The sequence below is a fragment of the Mus caroli genome, chromosome 7, assembly GCF_900094665.2.
Source record: "Mus caroli chromosome 7, CAROLI_EIJ_v1.1, whole genome shotgun sequence".
Classification (NCBI taxonomy): Eukaryota; Metazoa; Chordata; class Mammalia; order Rodentia; family Muridae; genus Mus; species Mus caroli.
The window spans coordinates 2,957,625-2,977,726 of record NC_034576.1 but is presented as its reverse complement, the minus strand read 5'-3'; the positions used below and the strand labels follow the sequence as shown (position 1 = coordinate 2,977,726).

The 20,102-nt window shown below is 45.4% G+C and overlaps 1 protein-coding gene across 1 annotated transcript in view; it reads right to left on the bottom strand.

Moving 5' to 3' along the window:
• Positions 1–16,819, bottom strand: part of Znf667 (zinc finger protein 667) — a 76,461-nt gene extending 59,642 nt beyond the window's left edge. Inside the window, 5 exon segments of the mRNA XM_029479246.1 lie at positions 9,193–9,285; positions 12,612–12,738; positions 13,900–13,979; positions 15,438–15,554; positions 16,749–16,819. Coding sequence (XP_029335106.1) covers positions 9,193–9,285; positions 12,612–12,738; positions 13,900–13,932 — 253 coding nt within the window. The 5' untranslated portion in view covers positions 13,933–13,979; positions 15,438–15,554; positions 16,749–16,819.
• Between the last annotated feature and the right edge of the window lie 3,283 nt (positions 16,820–20,102).

Genomic DNA, 20,102 nt, shown 5'->3' with positions numbered 1-20,102 from the left:
TCGAGGCCAGCCTGGTCTACAGAGTGAGTTCCAGGACAGCCAGGGCTATACAGAGAAACCCTGTCTCGAAAAACCAAAAAAAAAAAATATATATATATTTATTTTATGTATGTGAGTACACTGTAGCTGTCTTCAGACACACCAGAAGAGGGCATCAGATCCCTTTACAGATGGTTATGAGACACCAAGTGATTGTTGGGAATTGAACTCAGGACCTCTGAAAAAACAGCTAGTGCTCTTAATGGCTGAGCCATCTCTCCAGCCCACCATATAATTTTTTAAATTTTTAAATGAAATGTATACAATTGCTACCTGACAGTAATTTTCTGAGAACTATAAATAATAAATACAAAATATCTGGTCCATACTATCTCCTCCATCTGTTAATTCTGATGTTCAAACACCTGAGAACTGAAGCTTTTTTGGTTCATTATTGATGTCGGGTCATTATGAATAAAAAGAACAAGACTATTCAAAGTGCCTTCAATTATTGTATTTTAGAAGATGCAATTATCTCGATGGCTGAGAGACACGCCCCTGGGCTTGTGAAGCATTATTCTGATTAGGATGAATGAGGGGAGACCCTCCCATTGTTGGGTGTTGCATAGGACTTTCCTCTAGGATTAAAACCATCCATCTTGGAAAGAAGCTCATTTAGACGCAGGATGTAGGAAAGCAGGTGGATAAAATAGTTATGTTGTAAAGGGGGAGATGATTAAAACATAGGATGGCAGTCCACCATTCAAGGAAACTCATTAAGACACAGGATGTTCTAAGAAGAGATAAAAATCATAGTATCCTGCAGAGAAGCTTGTTAAGATCAGAAAGTAAACATCAAAGGTTTTTGGAAGTCCCTGAAACTGAACAAATACGTTAGGCTTCTCTCTCCCTGAACATACGTAAGCAGTCAGTAATGGTTCCTGAAAGACATTCTCAAACAAAAGAGGCTCAGACTGCCTGAGCTGCCTGCAAGAGATACTCCCCAACCTGTTAGATAGACAAGGCAAGTTGTACAGTATGCTCCAGTTTTACAGCCTTTGTGAGCTGTTTTTTGTGCTGTTGTGCAGCAGTGTCCTCCAAGATTGAAACATTCCATTCTGTTTGGAACCTCTTTGGGTAAAATGATAAATACCTCAAGATACCATCAGGAAGTCCCTGAATCAGATCAGATTCACCAGGCCCCCTCCCTGCGAGAGTAAATAATAAAAGTTGAAAGTTCCTCTCAGACAAAGGAAGCTGAGCTGCAAAGAACACTGAAACCAGACCAGCTGCCTGGAAGAAACAGACACCAGCTGAGCAGCCTGGAGGAGGCTTAGATCAGAGTCACTTGGAAAGAACACTCTCCAACCTGTTAAGCTGCCTGCAGGATATCTGGGATGTTCCAGGTTCCCCAGTTTCTGTAGGCTGTCACTCATGCTGGGGTAGGCCTGGGTGATGCAGCCGTCTTTCAGTCATTTCTGCTCCTGTAAGTAATCCCTCACCCACACTCCTGGTAAGTAACTCCCATAAAATCCATTGGTTCATCAAGTTGGACTCTGGTGGCACCCTTGAGTTGGTCTGTAATTGGTTCCCTGTCTGGGGTGAGCAGATGTTTGTCTACCTTGAAGGGACTCTAGCTAGCTTGCAAACAATGGCTCTGATAGGCCTTGCCCTTGTCCCCCATTCCATCTGCCTTGCTAAAAACCCTTAGACTACATTCCTAAATCTGGGCCGCAAGGTCTATTCTCTTATTTGGCCACATCCTCTTCCTGAGACTAACTATCAGGGTCTAGCTATCAACTATTGAAGTCTAGCAATCAAAAGCCCCCTTTGTCTCACCTAATTAACCTATGTAATTAAACACCTCATCCTAACACAGGGTTTCCATTTTACCTTTATAAACCATCATTTCCCTATGTGCAATGGCTGTCTCCTCTCTATCCAGAGGCAGTCCTTTGTCCCTCTGGTTTCAACCCCCCACACACACAAACACCCCTATTCCTTGTTCCCTTCCCCTTCTCCCTTCTCCTCTAACTCCCTGTCTTTGCTCCTTATTCCCTCCCCTTTGTCCCTCTGAGCAAATAAATCTTTGTGCTGAGAACTTGGTCTTGGGGGGCCTGAGCCAATACCAATCTCTTACACACCTCTCCCCAGAAGAGTGTTGGATTACAGGGGGTGACTCTATTACATAGGCAGAGGTCCTGGACTATGTAAAAAGAATGTTGGGTGAACACAATATAACTTCTTGACCGTTACAGCTGCCCTTTTGTGTTTAATGCTTAAACAACAGTTAATGAAATGGGAATAGGAGGCGTGGCCTTGTTGGGGTAGGTGTGGTTTTGTTGGAGGACTTATGTACTAGGGGCCAGCTTTGAAATTTCCAAAGCATACACCAGGCACCTAGTCTCAATCTCTCAATCTCTCTCTCCGTGTGTGTGTGTGTGTGTGTGTGTATGTGTGTGTGTGTGTCTGTCTGTCTGTCTGTCTGTCTGTCTCCCTCTACCCCTCCCCTGGTGTCTACAGATCAGGATGGTAAAGCTCTCAGCTACTGTTCCAGTGCCATGCCTGTTTGCTTTCTACCATGATGATCATGAGCTAACCCTATAAAACTGTCAACAAGCCTCCAATTAAATGCTTTCTTTTATAAAGCTGCCTTGATTATAGTGTCTCTTCACAGTAACAGAACAGTGACTAAGACACCTCTCTCCCTTAAGTTGCTTTTATCAGCGTATTTTACCACAATTGACAGAAAGGTAGTTAAGAGAGAAGACTAGAACACGGTGGAGAAGGGGGTTGGAAGAATGTTAAGAGTCAGGACAGAGAGGAGTGTGTTCACTACACTCATGAATTCACTGCAACTGAGGGAGCCCTGACTTGAACTTCCCACGGGGCCTTAGGGAAGGTCCCTGAGTCCCCTTCCCTGCCCAGCCAATTAATGTAAAGATCACCAGAACCACCATTCATTATGTGCCTTGTTGCTGATGCTATAATCTGCCCTCAAAAATTGTATAAAAAGCGTATGAAAGAAAGAGAAGGGGTCGCCTCTGTTCTGGTGCAGGACAACCCCAGCCCAGCAGGAAATAAACCTCTTGCATCATCTCCTCTCTAGAGTCTCGGCTGAGGCCCAATAGTACAACTAAAGGTCTCCTGCCCAGGTTCAATCAAACAAGATCAGTCAGTATTCTAGCAGGCGACACTAAAAAACCCTCAGTGGTTTACATCAAACAAAACAAACAAAGCGCAAGGGGACATACAAGGGAGTGGGGGTGGGGGGTTGGGAAGGCTAAGCTGCAGGAAATGTTGAAGGTACAAGACATCTCACGAGCAAGTTCTCAGCACAAAGGAGACTTATTTGCCAGAGGGACAAAAAGCAGGAAATAAGAGACAGACAGGAGGACTAGGGGGAAGGGGAAGGGAACAGGTATTTGTCCCAGAGGGACAAAGGACTGCATCTGGATAGAGAGGAAACAGATGTGGTCTATAGACAAATGACAGTTTATTAAGGGAAAAGGGAAAATCCTGTGTTAGGGTGAGGTGTTCAAATTTAATGGCTATGTGCATTAGGTGAGCCATAGAGGAGTTTTGATAGCTGGACTTTGGTAGTCAGACTCGGGAGGATGAAGTGGCCAAATAAGGAAATGGATCTTGTAAGCTGTTTTTTAGCAAGGCAGAGGGAATGGGGGAGAAGGGCAAAGCCTGTTGGATTCATGTTTGCCATGCTTGGGCTGGCTAGAGTCCCTTCAGATATAATGTACTATATGCATATATATAAAACCCTCATTCATATACATATATACATGTTTGTATGTATATGTATGTATATATATATACACACATATATATACATATATACACATATATTTACATATACACACATACATACATACACACACATGTATATATAAAACACACATATACACACACACACACACACACACACATATATATGATGTTTTTAAAAGAAACTGGGGAATGGAGAGACGGCTCAGTTGTCAGGAGTGTACACCACTGCAGAGGACCTAAGCACATGTGCGGTGTAGTTTACAACCAACCACCTAACTCTAGCTCTAGGTGAATCTGATGTCTCTCCCATCTGCTGGCACCTGCATTCATATAAGCATATATACATAATTCTAAATAAATAAATAAATAAATAAATAAATAAATAGAATTTTGGAATCTATTGTGGAATACTTCCTGGTTCCAACCCCATTGGCTTTCCTTTATCTATTTTTTCAAGTTTTTGTTTTCTATGTGAGTATCCATATAAGTGTAGGTACATGAAGAAGCTAGAGAATGGTGATGGGTCTCCTGGAACTGGAGTTACAGGGATCCACCCACCAACAGTGCTAAGACTCAAACCCAGCTCCTCTGGAAGAACAGTAGGCTCTCTCAACCACTAAGCCATCTCAACAGACACTTTCTAATCTCTTTCTTTGCACCTTTATGTACTGAGGACTTCTTCTTTTCTTATACACATCCCTTCAGTTTATCTCCCTGTTTCAAAGAAGGGAGTCTAAACCAGACCAGATGCTATCGTTAAGCCCAGTGATATCACACAAGCCTGAAGACCCGAGTTATATCCCTGGAACCTATATAAAGGTGGAAGGAGAGAATCATTTCTTCAAAGTTGTCCTCTGTCCTCCGCACATACACACACTGTACCATGCACGTGCCCCCACACACAGAACATACAACATACACACATTAAAAACATTTAAGAGCAAACTAAAATAAAATAGGACATATTCAAAATTCTAGAAGGCAGATGAATGTCTACACACAGCAAGATAAATGACAAGATAGAGTCAATGCATTCAACCATATGAAAAATACCTTTGAGAGGGCTCAGGCAGTAAAGGTACTTACTTCTTCTAAGTCTGATTGCCCTAGCTTGATCTCTGGGACCCACATGGTGGAAGGAGAGAACCAAATCCCATACATTGTCATATAATGTCTGCAAACCATCCACATGCCTACCTACCACCTGACCTTTAGGTATGCACACACAAAAAGGTAAAGAAAAATCAAGAAACAAACCCCCTGGGCTGGAGCTATGGCTCAGTGGTTAAAACACTTGCTGTATAACCTTAAGAGCCAGACTCTGGATTTCCAGAACCCAAGTAAATGATAAGTTGTCCTGGTGGCCTAACTCCAGCCTCAGGTTTGTAGACGGGAGACCCAGGGCAGGCTGGCTAGCAAGACTAACTGTGGAGCTCTAGGTTTGACTGACAGACTCTGCCTCAGTGAGAAAGATGGAAGACTGACGGAGGATGGTTCCTGACACCAACCTCAGATCACCAAATGCACCTACACACTGTGCCCACATGCAAACATGCACACATACTCATGCTCAATGCATGCACATGTGTGTGTGACACACACACACACACACACACAGAGAGAGAGAGAGAAAGAGAGAGAGAGAGAGAGAGAGAGAATGGAAAAAAAGAAGTTTTAAAAAAGACCAACTTTCCAATAACCAAACAGAAAACAAGAAATAAATAAAATATGCTTCAGGATAGAATGAGAAAAACAATTTTTTTGTTTTTAGTTTTGTTCTATTTTTATTGTTGTTGTTTGTTTGTTTTCTGGTTTTCTTGAGACAGAGTTTCACATGTAACTCTGGTTGGCCTGAACTCACCAGGCTGGTCTTGCACTCACAGAGATCCACCTGCCTGTCTCCTGAGTGCCAGGACTAAAGGCATGTACCACCCCGGAGCAACATCTTTTCTTTTTTTTTTTTTTTTTNNTTTTTNGAGACAGGGTTTCTCTGTGTAGCCTTGGCTGTCCTGGAACTCACTTTGTAGACCAGGCTGGCCTCGAACTCAGAAATCCACCTGCCTCTGCCTCCCGAGTGCTGGGATTAAAGGCGTGCGCCACCACGCCCGGCCATCTTTTCTTTTTAAAACAAAATAAATAGTAGTAGTAGCTGTCCCCGTTCCCCAGGGCCTGTGACTTTTGCGTCATGGGATTTTGAGCAAGAGTATAATATGAGGCATGGATTTCCCCTTGTGGAGCAGGACTCAGATCCAATCAGAGTGGTTGGTTACTTCATAAACCTTCAAGATAACATTACACTAGTGGGCATGCCTTGCCTGGCACGTTGGTACTGCTTTGGCTTCTTTGTATACTTAACTATCTGGGATTTGAACATGAAAATGCCCCCAGAAAAGTTCATATATTGAGGACTTGGCCCTTGGCTTGTAAGTTTAATCACTAACAGGGGATTAAACAATGAGAGTTAATCTGCTTTCATTGGTAGATTAATATCTTGATGGATTCCTAACAGGCTGGCAGTATTGAGAGGTGGTGCAAAGCAAGAAGTTGGGCCTAGATGGCAGAAGCAGGTCACTGGAGATTTGCCTTAAAAAAGATAACACCTTGTCTCCAGCCCTCTCCTGTCATCTCTGCTTCCTGGCTACTATACAGTTGAGCCATCCTGTAGCAAAGCAATTTTTACCACCTTGGGCCTAAACACAATGGATCCAGTCAACCCTGAAATGAACCCTCTGAAGCCAAAAACCAAAATAAACCTCTCTCTTTTACGCTGTATTTGTCAGTGACAAACACATACCCTTAGAAGCTCACAGTCACTAAAAGCTACACATCAGTGGTCTTTCTCCATAGCTTATACCTAGCTCCTGGTATGGTCATCTGCAGAAAAATTCAATGAGTGCTATTTTGAAGACTCAAATTAAACAATGTTTAACTGGGACAACCAAAGAGCAATTTATCCACATAGGGAAAGAGTAACTGAAAGGGAGCCAAAAAGAACAGCTAGAGAAGCCGGATGGTGGTGGCTCACGCCTTCGATCCCAGCACTTGGGAGGCAGGGGCAGGCAGATTTCTGAGTTTGAAGCCAGCCTGGTCTACAGAGTGAGTTCCAGGACAGCCAGGGCTATACAGAGAAACCCTGTCTCGAAAACCCCCCAAAAAAGAAGAAGAAGAAGAAGAAGAAGAAGAAGAAGAAGAAGAAGAAGAAGAAGAAGAAGAAGAAGAAGAAGAAGAAGAAGAAGAAGACGAGGAGGAGGAGGAGGAGGAGGAGGAGTTAGAGAAGTGATGAACACCTCTTAAGGAATGACAAAGTCATGCAAGTGTGAGCGCCATCAATCAGCTGATACCTCTTCTGATAGGAAGTGAGAAAACAAAGTCATGGGGTCCTAGAGGGGAGGAAGGTGAAGACCTTTGTTTCTAGATACAAAGGCAGGCTGAGTTTCAACTTTGGGTCCACCAAGTCACTGAGCCTCTCAGGATGGCAGTGCCCCATTCACCTAATGCAACCCAATTCTCCCATTATAGCATTGCCAGGAGGAACCTGTATCTCAAAGCATTCCTGACACTGTTGGGAACAAGCAAAATAAATCTACTCTAAGTACTACCATTTCATTTTCAGACTCCATTTAATAGAAAAAAACTAGTCAAGGTCCCAGGCCCTAGAGGAGCTGGAGATTTCCCAGCTGGACANCTTTTTTTTTTTTTTTTTTTTTTTTTTTTAATGAGGAAACAGTTGTCTGAATCCAGACATCTCAAGGACAATGTTTCCTTTTTGCTGGCAGGGTCAAGCTAAGTTTATGTTCCCAGGACCACAAAGCTACTCCTAACCTGTCCGGTGAAAACTCCCTTGCTCAACCCCTATAGAAATCATTTTTAAATTCCAAATTTCCCTTTCCCAGCCCTGTCTCCTGGAATGACAACTCTAAGACTAATTAGTCATTATTAAATGCCTAGGCTATAAGCTTTGGCTCATTCCCTGACTAGCTCTTATTTAACCATTTAATCTACTCTATGTGTACCACTTGGTTAGTTACCTCTCCTTCAGTCCTGGCCAGCTTCTTCCTTCTCATCTCCTCAGCATCCCCCTCAGTGTCTCTCCAAGTTCCGATACCTCTATTTCCTTGGTCTGTCTCCCGTCTCATGTTGCAGAGCTCTCCCCACTTATCTTATACTCTTACTATTTCCCAGAATCCTCTGCCTTCCTGCCAGTGTCCCACCTATTTCCTGCCTCAGCTTTTTTATTGACATGGGGTGGGTGCTTATAGGAGATTCTTTCTACAAACCCTTCTGTCAAAATATGATTAGACAGTGCTACAGCCCAGCCAGTTCCCCCTCTCTTTATGGCTTTGTCCTTTAAATATGCTGTGCAATTTCCCTTCAGAGTAGTAGTGCAGCTCCTGAGTCTGTTCTGGGGCCCTGATGGATCAGTGGCAGCTTGATTACAATACATTTTTGTCATCCACATTGACTAGTGTTTGAGTTCATGTTGGATTTAAGCAGGCCCCCCACAACAACACCAAGTAGAGACTAAATGAACATTTGTTATTCTCACCCTAAGGACTCACACTGTGACCTGACCTCTTTGCACAGGCCTGAAGCTTTTCCATGGGTAGTGGGGAGCTCTCAAGCGACACTTCAAAGAGGACGTCCCCTCCTGATTGTGCAAAAGAAACACAAGGCAGGTACGGTTGTTTCAGGAAAAGAAGCTCTGGCACTTAATCAGCCACTGTGAGCTTATGTTTAACAGGAGGAAGGGTTGAGAGAACAGGATCAGGCCTTGAGGCATGAAGAAGAGTATTAGATAGGAAATGGTTCAAGGTATCCAAGAGTGATTTGGGAAATTAAAGGGAAGAAGGGGTTTTAAAAACAAACAAACAAACAAACAAACAAACAAACAAACCTGCAGAGAAGTTTCTTTTAAAATGAGAGTAAGAGATAAGAAGAGAAGACTGGAGGGGGAGGAGGAGGGAGATGGAGCACACACATGGCAACTGCCTATGAATCATGAGCTCATTGGCTGCTGGGAGAAGACCATAGGAACCTCTTCCAGGAAGTCCCCAGAACAGCCATTAAAGAACTCCATCAACCACAGGAAATATCTGACTTTTATAACTATTTCAAGGAGTACTAGGCTACATGGCGAGGGCCCTTGGGACTCAGTCAGGTTTGGGGGTTGCAGCCTTTTGGCTCGGATTAGTGTTGTGATAGTGTTCCCTGACCCTCCTGTCCTATGACAACACAGGAAAAAGGCAACATCTATGAGCCTGGCTCATCATTAGATACTATATCTGCTAGAGTCTTCCTCTTAGAGTTTCCAACTCTTAGGGCTGTGTATGACAAATTTCTGCTGTGACCAATAGCGCAGTGTATGCAGTGCTTTGGCTGTCATTCGCAGCTTGAATGACAAGACATAGACCTTGGTTCTCAGTCACTCACCAGGACCCCAGCGTCTTCTTGATGGCTCTATCACCCATGGTGCTTTCCCTTTCTCCAACAAGGCGATGATATTTGGCCTCCGGCAGGCAAGACCTACACATGGGACAAATACCGGAACCAGTCATTAAGTGGGCACCACTGAAATCAGAGCCAAGTCTTGTGTTAATAAAATGTGCGTTTGTCATCACAGTGAGAATACACTGTGAATGTGGGGACACAATGTGAGCGGCAGCTGCACAATGGGAGGATAGTAGGAATAAGTGTAGACATGGTGATCTTTTTTTTTCTATTTTTTGAAGGAGTGTGAAGTTTCAAGACAGGGTTTCACTGTGTAGCCCTTACTGTCCTGGAACTCGCTTTGTAGACCAGGCTAGCCTCAAACTCAGAGATCTGCCTGCCTCTGCCTTCTGAGTACTGGGATCAAAGGCATGTGCCACCACTGCCCTGAGAACATAGTTATTTCTAAGAAATGTAGATTCATGACACCAGGCACTCAGCTTATAAAACTTTGACCCTCCAGAGTGGTGTCTTTCATATATGCTAATGAGATAGTGGGTGCACATGAGCTCCTCAGAATCAGCTAGAGAAATCAACAGTGATTATAACTTTGGCCTCCATCCTGTCCCCTAACTTCACAAGAGGGCTGGGGAATCAAATCAATTCCTGACTGATCAACCAAACCAATACAATGAAGCCTTTATAAACCCAAAGGAAGGGTTCAGAGAGCACGCTAAGGTGGGCATGGAGACTCTGCACTCTCCCCCCACCCCTGCAATCTCTCCTGACTCATCTCTTCATCTGCAGTCTCTACAGCATCACTTATGCTGAACTAGAAAACTTAAAGCCCATATCTGAGTTCTATCAAACCTGGGAGAGGGCAATTTGTAGGAACCTCCAACCTACAGTTAGGTGGGAACTCCAGAGGCCTGGACTTGTGAATGGTATCTGTGGTGGTTGGCACTTAGGGAGTGGCACTATTAGGAGGTGTGACCTTGTTGGAGGAAGTGTGTCACTGTGGATGTGAGCTTTGAGACCCTCTTCCTAGCTGCCTGAGGACACTCTTCTCCCAGAGGCCTTCAGATGAAGATGTAGAACTCTCAGCTCCTCCTGTGCCATGCCTGTGTGGATGCTGTCATGCTCCTGCCTTGATGATAGTGGACTGAACCTCTGAACCTGTAAGCCAGCTCCAATTAAATGTTGTACTTTATCAGAGTTACCTTGGTCACAGTGTCTGTTCACAGCAGTAAAACCCTAACTAAGTCAGAATTTGAGGTAGGGATAGTCTTGTGACACTGAGCCCCTAATCTGTGGATCTGATACTGACCCAGGTAGATAGTCAGAATTACAATGTCAGCCTGATAGTCAAGTAAGAACTTTTTGTGTATTGGGGTAGCCTTCTGCTCTGATATCAGACTATTCTGGGCTTGAATGGTTAAGTGTGAGAGTTGGTTTTAATTTTTCACATAGAGATGATGAAAGCTAAGTTATATACAGTAGAGTTGTTTAACTCTATAAAATAAATTATTTTTCTGAACATAGGGCCAGGTGCTTCTGGCACGAGGTCTTACGCTATCACCTTTCAGCTCTAAATCACCCTCATTCTATGATCCACTGGTATGTTAGACCTCCACTCAAGGTTCTGAGGCCAAAAAAGTACATGTATGAAAAAGCAAGTAGTATATGCATTGCTATATGTTAAAATATCTATAACTGTTAAACACACACACACACACACACACACACACGAGGAAGAAAATAGCAATTGGATCCATTGAGGATTTACGAAGTCAGAGAATTTGACTTTGCATGGCCTCAAGCTCTGCAATCAAATGTGCCCTTTGCCAGTTTTGCCAGTTGGAGTTCTATTTCAGTTTCCAGTTTTCTTTGAATCCCCTATTCAGAACTCATCTCATATAAGCAAACCAGACAGCACCCCCCCTTCTTTTTCAGAAATCCGAATTCTAGCTTTGCAAGGCTCTTCCTTTCAGCCGTAAAAAGCTATCAACTCTTCCTTCTCTCCCCACAGCCTTGGAGGTGGTAGCTGCATCCCTGTTATACCTCTATGATAAATCAATGTTCAAGTTCACCTTTTAATACCTGTCAACTCCTTAGAGTAAATTCTTTTAAAGCAACAATGATAAAAATTACATGGCAAGGGGGACTGGAGAGATGGCTCAGAGGTTAAGAACAATGGCTGTTATGCAGAGGACCTGGGTTTGATCCCTAGCAAATACATGGTGACTTACAACTGCCTGTGACTATGGTTCCAGGGGATCTGGTGCTCTCTTCTGGCCTCCATAGGTACCAGTTGTGTACACGGTGTTCATACATACATTCAGGCAAAATGCTCATATACATAAAATATATAAATCATAAAAAATGTGCAGTTTCGGGCTGGTGAGATGGCTCAGTGGGTAAGAGCACCCGACTGCTCTTCCGAAGGTCCAGAGTTCAAATCCCAGCAACCACATGGTGGCTCACAACCATCCGTAATGAGATCTGACTCCTTCTTCTGGAGTGTCTGAAGACAGCTACAGTGTACTTACATATAATAAATAAATAAATAAATCTTTAAAAAAAAATGTGCAGTTTCGCTGGGTGTGGGGGCGCATGCCTTTAATCCCAGCACTCAGAAGACAGGGGCAGGCGGATTTCTGAGTTCAAGGCCAGCCTGGTCTACAAAGTGAGTTCCAGGACAGCTAGGGCTATACAGTGAAACCCTGTCTTGAAAAACCAAAAAAAAAAAAAAGTGCAGTTTCCATATGACCCACCCATTCCATTTATAACCAAGGGAAATAAAAACATATGCCCCAAAACCTATTCATGAAAGCTCACAGCAGTAATTCATTAAAAGTAGAGCAACATAAACACCCATTGGTTAATGAAAGATAAAACGAGATGAACTCTAGCCATACAATGTAATGATTCAATAATACATCAGAATAAAGTACTGATATGTGCAACATCAGTTGTGAGCCTCAAAACATTATACTAAATGAGAAAAAGCCATACAGTTATGACTCCATTTGTATACAAGGCTCAGAATAGCAAATCCAAAGAGACAGAATGACAGCTAGGGATTGCCCACTCTCACAGGATATACAGACATGGGAAATGAATTGCTCTTGACTACCAGGTTTCATTGGAGAGTAATGAAAAAGGTTCCGTGGCAACTGATGTCTAACTCTGTGACTACAGTAAAAAACCAACCAACTGTGTAATTCAGAAACAGACACAGACACCACAGACACACACGCTTTTAAAAGAATGCACACAACTTCCATTTTCCTGAAAAGACCCTAACTGACTCATGCCCTTCACAGGATGGTTCTGGATTACTGACTGCGGCTGGGTGGGGCTGGGGTGGGAAGTGAAACCTTACCAACTGAGACAGGGAAGTGTGGGCCATGACACCTTACCAACTGAGACTAGATTGTGATAGTTCTCCAACATGACATCCTCGTACAAATCTTTCTGAATGGGACTCAGCCATTCCCATTCCTCCTGGGAGAAGTAGATGGCTAAGTCCCCAAAAGTCACTGGTGCCTGAAATGAAAGAAAATTAAGAGTCTATTCAACCAGGAGCTTCAAAAGTGCTTTCTGCAGGGCTGGAGAAGAATGGTGACTACAAGCGACATGTCATGACAGGGGTTATGAAACCAAAAGAGCAGAGGTATTAAATAATGTTAATAGCATGTAACATAATAATGTAATAAAATAATGAAACTGTTACTAAAGATTATGCTGCTTTAAAAAAAAACAACAGCAATTTGGACTTACTGGTTTTTATAGTCAAGGCATTTTTTTCTCTAAGTACCTAACTATACTGGTTCACTCAGTAATCACCCTTAGTAGTGGTAAGGCATTGTCAAGAGGATCATAGTAATACTACAAATGAGGAAACTAGGACCTAGAGAGGTGAGATAAATTATTCCAGTTTCATATAATTACTAAATAATGGAGCTGGCATTCAATCGTACCGTCTGGCTCCTTCCAAATTGAAATCTGTTCTTTAATCTGATTACCAATGGTTTATCACAACACAGGAAGATGATGTGTATGGGGTGGAGGATAGACAGATGTACACGTTCATTTGGGCGTGGTGTGCACGTGTAAGGGTGCACACATGCCAAGCAGATGGAGAGCTGAGGTCGGTCAGCTGTTCTCCACCTTGTTTTCTGAGCCAGGGTCTCTCGCTCACCCTGGAGCTCCAGGGGCAGTGGGATTTATTACAGATGGATATTATTACAGATGGATATTATTACAGATGGATATTATTGAACCTGCCCTTTATTTCTTTTTTTCTGACTTTTGGTTTTACATTTATCTACTTACTTATGTGTGTACGTGGAGAGGTATGTGCCATGGTGCAAGATGGATGTCAGGAGACAGTTTGACATTCTCTCCTACCACAATGTAAGTCTTGGGAATCAACCTCAAGTGACCAGGCTTGGTGGGTGGTGCCTTTATCTGATGAGCCATCTCGATGACTTTTTAAACAGGAATCCTAACTTGATCATCCTGATTGAATGGCAAGTACTTTACTGCCATCTCCTTAGCTCCAGGAAAACTTAACTTATATAGAGTACCTAGGTTGCGGGGGGGGGGGGGGGGGGGGTGGCGGGTGGCGGGGAGGGGGTGAATGTACAAAATGTGAAAACAAACTGTGCGGGACCAGAATGACCCAGGGTTACAGTCACCACTTACCTTGGATTTTGATTTCCCTCGGACTGCAGGCATCCTTTCCTCCCGCTTCTGATGGTCCACATTCAGACTGAGGCAGAGTGCTAGCAGAAAAGAGATGATGAAGCTCAGTGGCCCTGATGTCCCCAGTCCCCAGTCACCTGTGCCAGGCCAAGGTGCCTGAAATAAGCCCCCACCATCATTAGAGTCGGGAAGGGACAAGAAGAGAATCACACAACACTGTCTGTTCCTATGATCACAGTAGGCTCCTGGCCAGGACACTAAGGAAGAGAGTACAGACACCTGGCCACCCATCTTATGGCAGGTGACTGCAGGTGACAGGTACTGTAATGAGAGTCAACGCAGGAAAGTTGCTGTTCCCATGCACCATTTGTTCAGGTGGGGACACAGGGCACAGGACACGCAGTGATTTAGGGTCAAGAGCAGGGCTCCTTACTATTTCCTTCACTACTCCCAGAGCTACCAAACCCAGAGAAGCTGAGTAACAAGAAGCATGTGCTGAGCCGGGCATGCAGCTCAGTTGACAGAGTGAGATGGCCTGGCATGCACTAAGCCCCAGGTTTCCACATCCAACATAACATAAACTGGGCATGGGGGCACATGCATACCCTAAGAGGTAAAACAAGGACCGTATAGGGGGACCAGAGAGGGATGCAGGAGTTACGGTTACCTCTCTAAGAGGGTAGCCATAAGCTGACATCTGAATGTGAGCCACAGGGTACAGGGAAGACAACCTTTCCAGGTACAGCCAAGGCCCTGTGCTAATGAAGCACGGACTTGATGTGCAGAGAGATATAAGAAGGCTGTGTGTAGCCAGAAGTGGGAGGGGTTGGGATGGGGGTGGAACATGCCCTTAATCCCAAGTAGGACTATACAGAGAAACCTCCCTCCCACTTGGACATCCTACCCCACTACCCCCCATCTCCCCCTCCCCTCCCCACCCTCTAGCANGAAACCTCCCTCCCACTTGGACATCCTACCCCACTCCCCCCCCCCCCCCCCCCCCCCCCCCCCCCTCCAGAAAAAAAAAAAAAAAAAAAAAAAAATGGCTGTGTGCTAAGACAGAGTGAGGTGAGGAAGGCTTGTGGAACCAGATCAGGAAGGTGACAGTGACAAGATATAACTGGGGGAAAGGTGAGAGGAACTGAGCAGGAGAAAGACTACTCAGACTTTCTACTTAACAAAATTTGGAGGTGGCTACACGGCATAAAAATGGCTTTGGTGACTGTGGAGAAAGCAAATGGTGTACTAGAGTCAGTCATTAGGCAGCTATATCCAAAAAAAAAAAAAAAAAAATGTGGACAAAGTGCAGCCAGTAGGGACTAAGGAAACCTCTTTACCCATGTGTCCACAGGAGTCTCCATTCTGAATTTAAGAGCAGTGCCTGTGTAGCCCTGTCCTGGAAATCTATTTGTAAACCAGGCTAGACTTGACTTCACAGAGACTCACCCTCCTCTGTCTCCCATGTGCTAGCATTAAAGGTGTCTGGCCTGAGGCCCTTCCCACTCCCCACCACTCCTCTACTGAAGCCTTCAAGCTACCTTGATAAGGAAGACACCCAACAGGTTCCACAGGTCAGGGTAGGATGTAACTTTCCCGCAGGACCATTCTTGGGCAGACACCAAGAAGCCAGGTGCTTGCCTAGGGATAAAAGGAGTCTGGGGGGCAGGGGTGGGGGTGGGGTGAATGACGGCCAAATTCCAAATGTAGACACTAAAACACCACTACAATCCTACCTGTACAGGCCAACAACACACCACCAAACCTCCACCCTCAGCACTACAACAAAGGCCAGACCCTACACCACACTCAGTATGTCCCAGGCGTTATACAAGGCATTTCACCTGTATTATTTCACAGTCCGTTTAGCCTTTCCATCAACACTCTGATGAGCGCCATTTATCCCTTTGTACAGAAGGAAAAGTCTCATCCCTAACAGGTTCAGTTTCCCAGACTAGGCCATCACATCTCCTCCTCTAGAGGAGCCCGTTGCCACGGTAACAAATGAGATGAGGCGCGATCAATCACACACTGGCACACACTCACAAAGCCATTGTCATCTGGTGGCTCACTGTATCTCTAGACTTTGATAAATAACTTCATCAGCCTCTCTCTCTCACACACACACAAACACACACGCCAACACTCTCACACACACACAAACACACACGCCAACACTCTCACACCCACGCAGCTAGTGACAATAGGGATACTCAGAACTATGTGCCCACACCCTTGGGCCCCTCCAGCCTGCGGTGGCTTCCTTTCCCACTAGGACTCGAATCAGTTCCTGTACAGTCACCTGTCCCTGGGCCCCACAGGCCGAGTGCCCTCAGACTATGATAAACAGCTCCATCAGTCTGTCACACTCACACACAAGTACAACCGAGATGCTCAGAACTCTGTTCCTACATCCACTAGCGGCCCCTTCTTGTAGTGTCTTCCTTTACACAGGGCACACTGGTCACATCACGCAGTTGGTGGTATTCGCACCTGTTTCTTGGGGCTCACAGGTCTAGTCGGTCTCTCCCTCTCCCTTCCCCCCTCCCACTTCCCTTCCCCCCCCCCTTTCCACTTCTCTTCTCTCGCGCACACACATACACACGTGGAGTCTCCTGAAGGATTCTCATACTGTGTTCACCCCACAACAAACAATACACGCCAAGCATACACGAAGCTTCAGGCGTGCACCCGAATCAACTCAGATCACCAGAGCGACCCACGCAAACAGGTCTCTGTCTCTCTGTCACACACACACACACACACACACACACACACACACACACACACACACACGCATGCTATCAATCATTCCCACTGAAGGAAAGCTCGCAGTCACCAGACCCCCTCACCTGTCTCCCTGCTGCGTCCTCCGTCTCACAGCTGCCACAGAACTGCTAGCGACAGAGCTCCCGCGCCTGCGCACTCGCCTCCCAGACCCCCAGGGATCCCTTCAGGGCCTCTCCCGGGTCCCCCCCGCCCCTCCAGAAGGACGTAGGGCAGTGCGGCCCCGCCCCCAGGGCTTCCCCCGAGCGTGGAGCCACGCCCCCTGACGCACAACTAGACGCTGCTGTCGCAGAACCCCGGAGACAGCGCGAGGCCACGCCCTCAATAATTTGGCCGGCTATTCTGCGGACTCGTGTACGCCCTCCTACGCTAAGCGCTTTTCTAAGGGGTTTGGCCAAGCTCCCGTTAGAGTCCATTCAGCATGCGTCCTTTCCGGGATGCTTCTCCTAGCGTTCCACACCCCGGACTCACAGGGCTTCCACGCGCCTTACGCCGTGCACAACCGCGAGCTTGTACGTCCAACCTCAGGCTTTGGCCAGGGACTAAGGATGTCCACGCCCAGAAGGGTGTTTCCACCCTCGTTGTCGCCCGTCTGGAGACCCTGTGACCCTGAGAGGAGAGGACAGATTTTCTTCTGTGGCTGTTTGAAAGCCATGGGGGAAACGATGGGCACGTGAGAAGAGGAGCGTTCCACCGTGGAGTCTGATTGAAGACTCTCCACAGCACAATTCAACACTTATTAAGGCCGTACTCCCTCCCAAACTATAAACCTGAATTTTTCTAGGAATCTCAGTATAAATCCCACGTAAAGGGGAAAGGCCTGCCCTAAACCTCTTGAGCAACCCTAATGATTTCTGGTCCTACCTTATCAAATTATAACTCCGTTCAAGTCACTTCCGGAGTCACTTTACATCTCACCAAGTAGAAAGAGAATAGGGGTAATACTTGAGGAAACCCTAGGCTCAGTGAAGGACAAGGAATGACTCTCGGGTCGCACAGCAATCACCAGGATAAGGGTAGACTAGACACCAGACCCTGTTATGGCATCCCTTAGCAAGAACACAGTCATTGGTGTGCGCACAAGTGAAATGCTGTCAGCTGCACAATTCAGTACATCCAACCTGCGTGTAAACATAAGTGCCTAGAGAAAGGGAAGTGACTCATTTAGATCTTCAGTCAAGACAGTGATGAGCGTCAACTGTGACATCTGAATGGTCGTTGTGTGGGAAACAACGGCACCACTGAGAAAACACAGCGACTTCATTTCACCGATGGGAAAACTGAGGTTCCAAGCACATTGGACCTCACCTGAGGCCCCAGAAAGAGGAAGGAGGAGGGAAGCACGGAGGTTCAGTTCTACACATCATTTCTCTAAAGGGGAAACCAAGAGACTGAGAGAGCCCCAGCCCAAGAATGGGGGTACACGGTGGGAGGCTCCAAAGAAGAAGTGTGACTCAGATTCTCACAAGTCTTTCAAAGCCTCCATCTATCCAGGAGAAACTATGATGTTACCAACAAAAGAGGCAGGGGATTTGTTATCTTTGAGACCAGAAAGGGGGAGACTAAAGGTTGCATTCATTTCCCAGTGAATGAAAAATAAAATAAAATAAAATAAAATAAAATAAAATAAAAAGGGAAGAACATGGCTGTTCCTAGGTATGTTAGATGAGAAGGTTTATTGTAGATAAAGACACACATAGTCAGAGGCACGGATGTCTGAGAGAGTCCAAAGTGAACATGACCCTAAGCAATATGAGGAGAGGGAGGAGGGGAGAGAGGAGGGCTAGACCAAGAGGCCAGGAAGCTAAAGAGAGTAGGTGAAAGGACCAGGTAACCAAAATGATTGGATTGCATAGGGAAGGGTGGCCCAGCCCCTGGGCTGGAGAAGTTTAGGGTAGAGGGCAGAATATGCCTGCCAGGAGGGCCCTGCAATAGGTACAGACTGAGAAAGGCTGGTAGAACCTGGTGGCCAGGTCCCCTTTAATATCTTTTTTTTTTTTAAGATTTATTTATTATATGTAAGTACACTGTAGCTGTCTTCAGACACTCCAGAAGAGGGCATCAGATCTCATTATGGATGGTTGTGAGCCATCATGTGGTTGCCGGGAATTGAACTCAGGACCTTCAGAAGGGCAGTCAGTGCTCTTAACCGCTGAGCCATCTCTCTAGTCCCCCCTTTAATATCTTAAGTAGGCACTTTTGTCTGGGGCTTGAAACTTAACACCCAGGAGACCTCTTTGGACCTCAGGAACGTGCACGCCTTGCATGCTCAGACTAGCCTCTCCTGTCACACTTGCAACTGTCCAGTTGACCCAGAGGAAATACACTTATGCCACCCTGAAATGTGTCCTTTTGCCTACTGGGGGTGGAAGGATACAAGGCTGGGGAAGGGGTTTGTTGAGAAGACCAGCCACGGAGTAAAGAGTAACACCATGAAAAAAAATTGCATGAAAAAAGGCCAAAAAGAAACTTAGAACTTAGGCTGATGAGATAGCTTAGTGAGTAAGAGCATGGACTGCTCTTCCAAAGCAAATGCCAGCAACCACATGGTGGCTCACAACCACCCGGAATGAGATCTGATGCACTTTTCTGGTGTGTCTGAAGACAGCTACAGTGTACTTATTTATAATAATAAATAAATCTTTGGGGAGAGCGAGTTGGAGTGAGCAGAAGTCCTAAATTCAATTCTCAACAACCAAACATAGGCTCACAACCATCTGTACAGCTACAGTGTGTACTCGTATACACAAAATATTTTTTAAAAAACTTAGAACGTGTATACTAACATAAAAAAGAATTAAAATGAAGTGAAGAAAGAAAGTAGAAAAAGAAAAAGGAAGCGAACAAATAGGCCTCTCCACCAGTCGGAATCCTGCTTTCTCTAGACGCAGTCTTTCTCCCCCTAACCTAACCAGCAGTCTAGCGTTTCTCTGTCTCCAAGGCTACAAATTGTAGGCTTGAAGTGGTGCAGCGACTTCTGGGTATTGTAGTGTCGAGGAAGCAGAGAGGTGGGAGGTGCGCTTGTCAATAAAACGGAGTTTGTTAGCAGAAACGTCTGAACCAAGGAATGGTTTGGAAGACTGAAAACGCTTTGCAGATATTCTTAGGGTGTTAGCATTCTGTTAGGAAAGAGGGAGGCGAAGAAAGGGCAAGGCGCGAGGGATTGTGAGAGTTGTAGTTTTGCATTCTGTGGCGATCTGGAGACGGAAATGACGAGACTGCCGCCTCGCGTCAGATGTGAGGACAGCTGACCCTGCGTTTAATCTGCTTTTTCCCCAAGCCAGAGTTCCAAGGTCAACTAAAAAGGCTGATTCCCACAAGGTTTCTCATGACCTTCCTAAGAGCACCGGCGACGTGTGAGGATTGGGGTGTGGAGGGGTTGGAGTGGGAGTGAGGTTATAGGACGGGGGGGGGGGGGG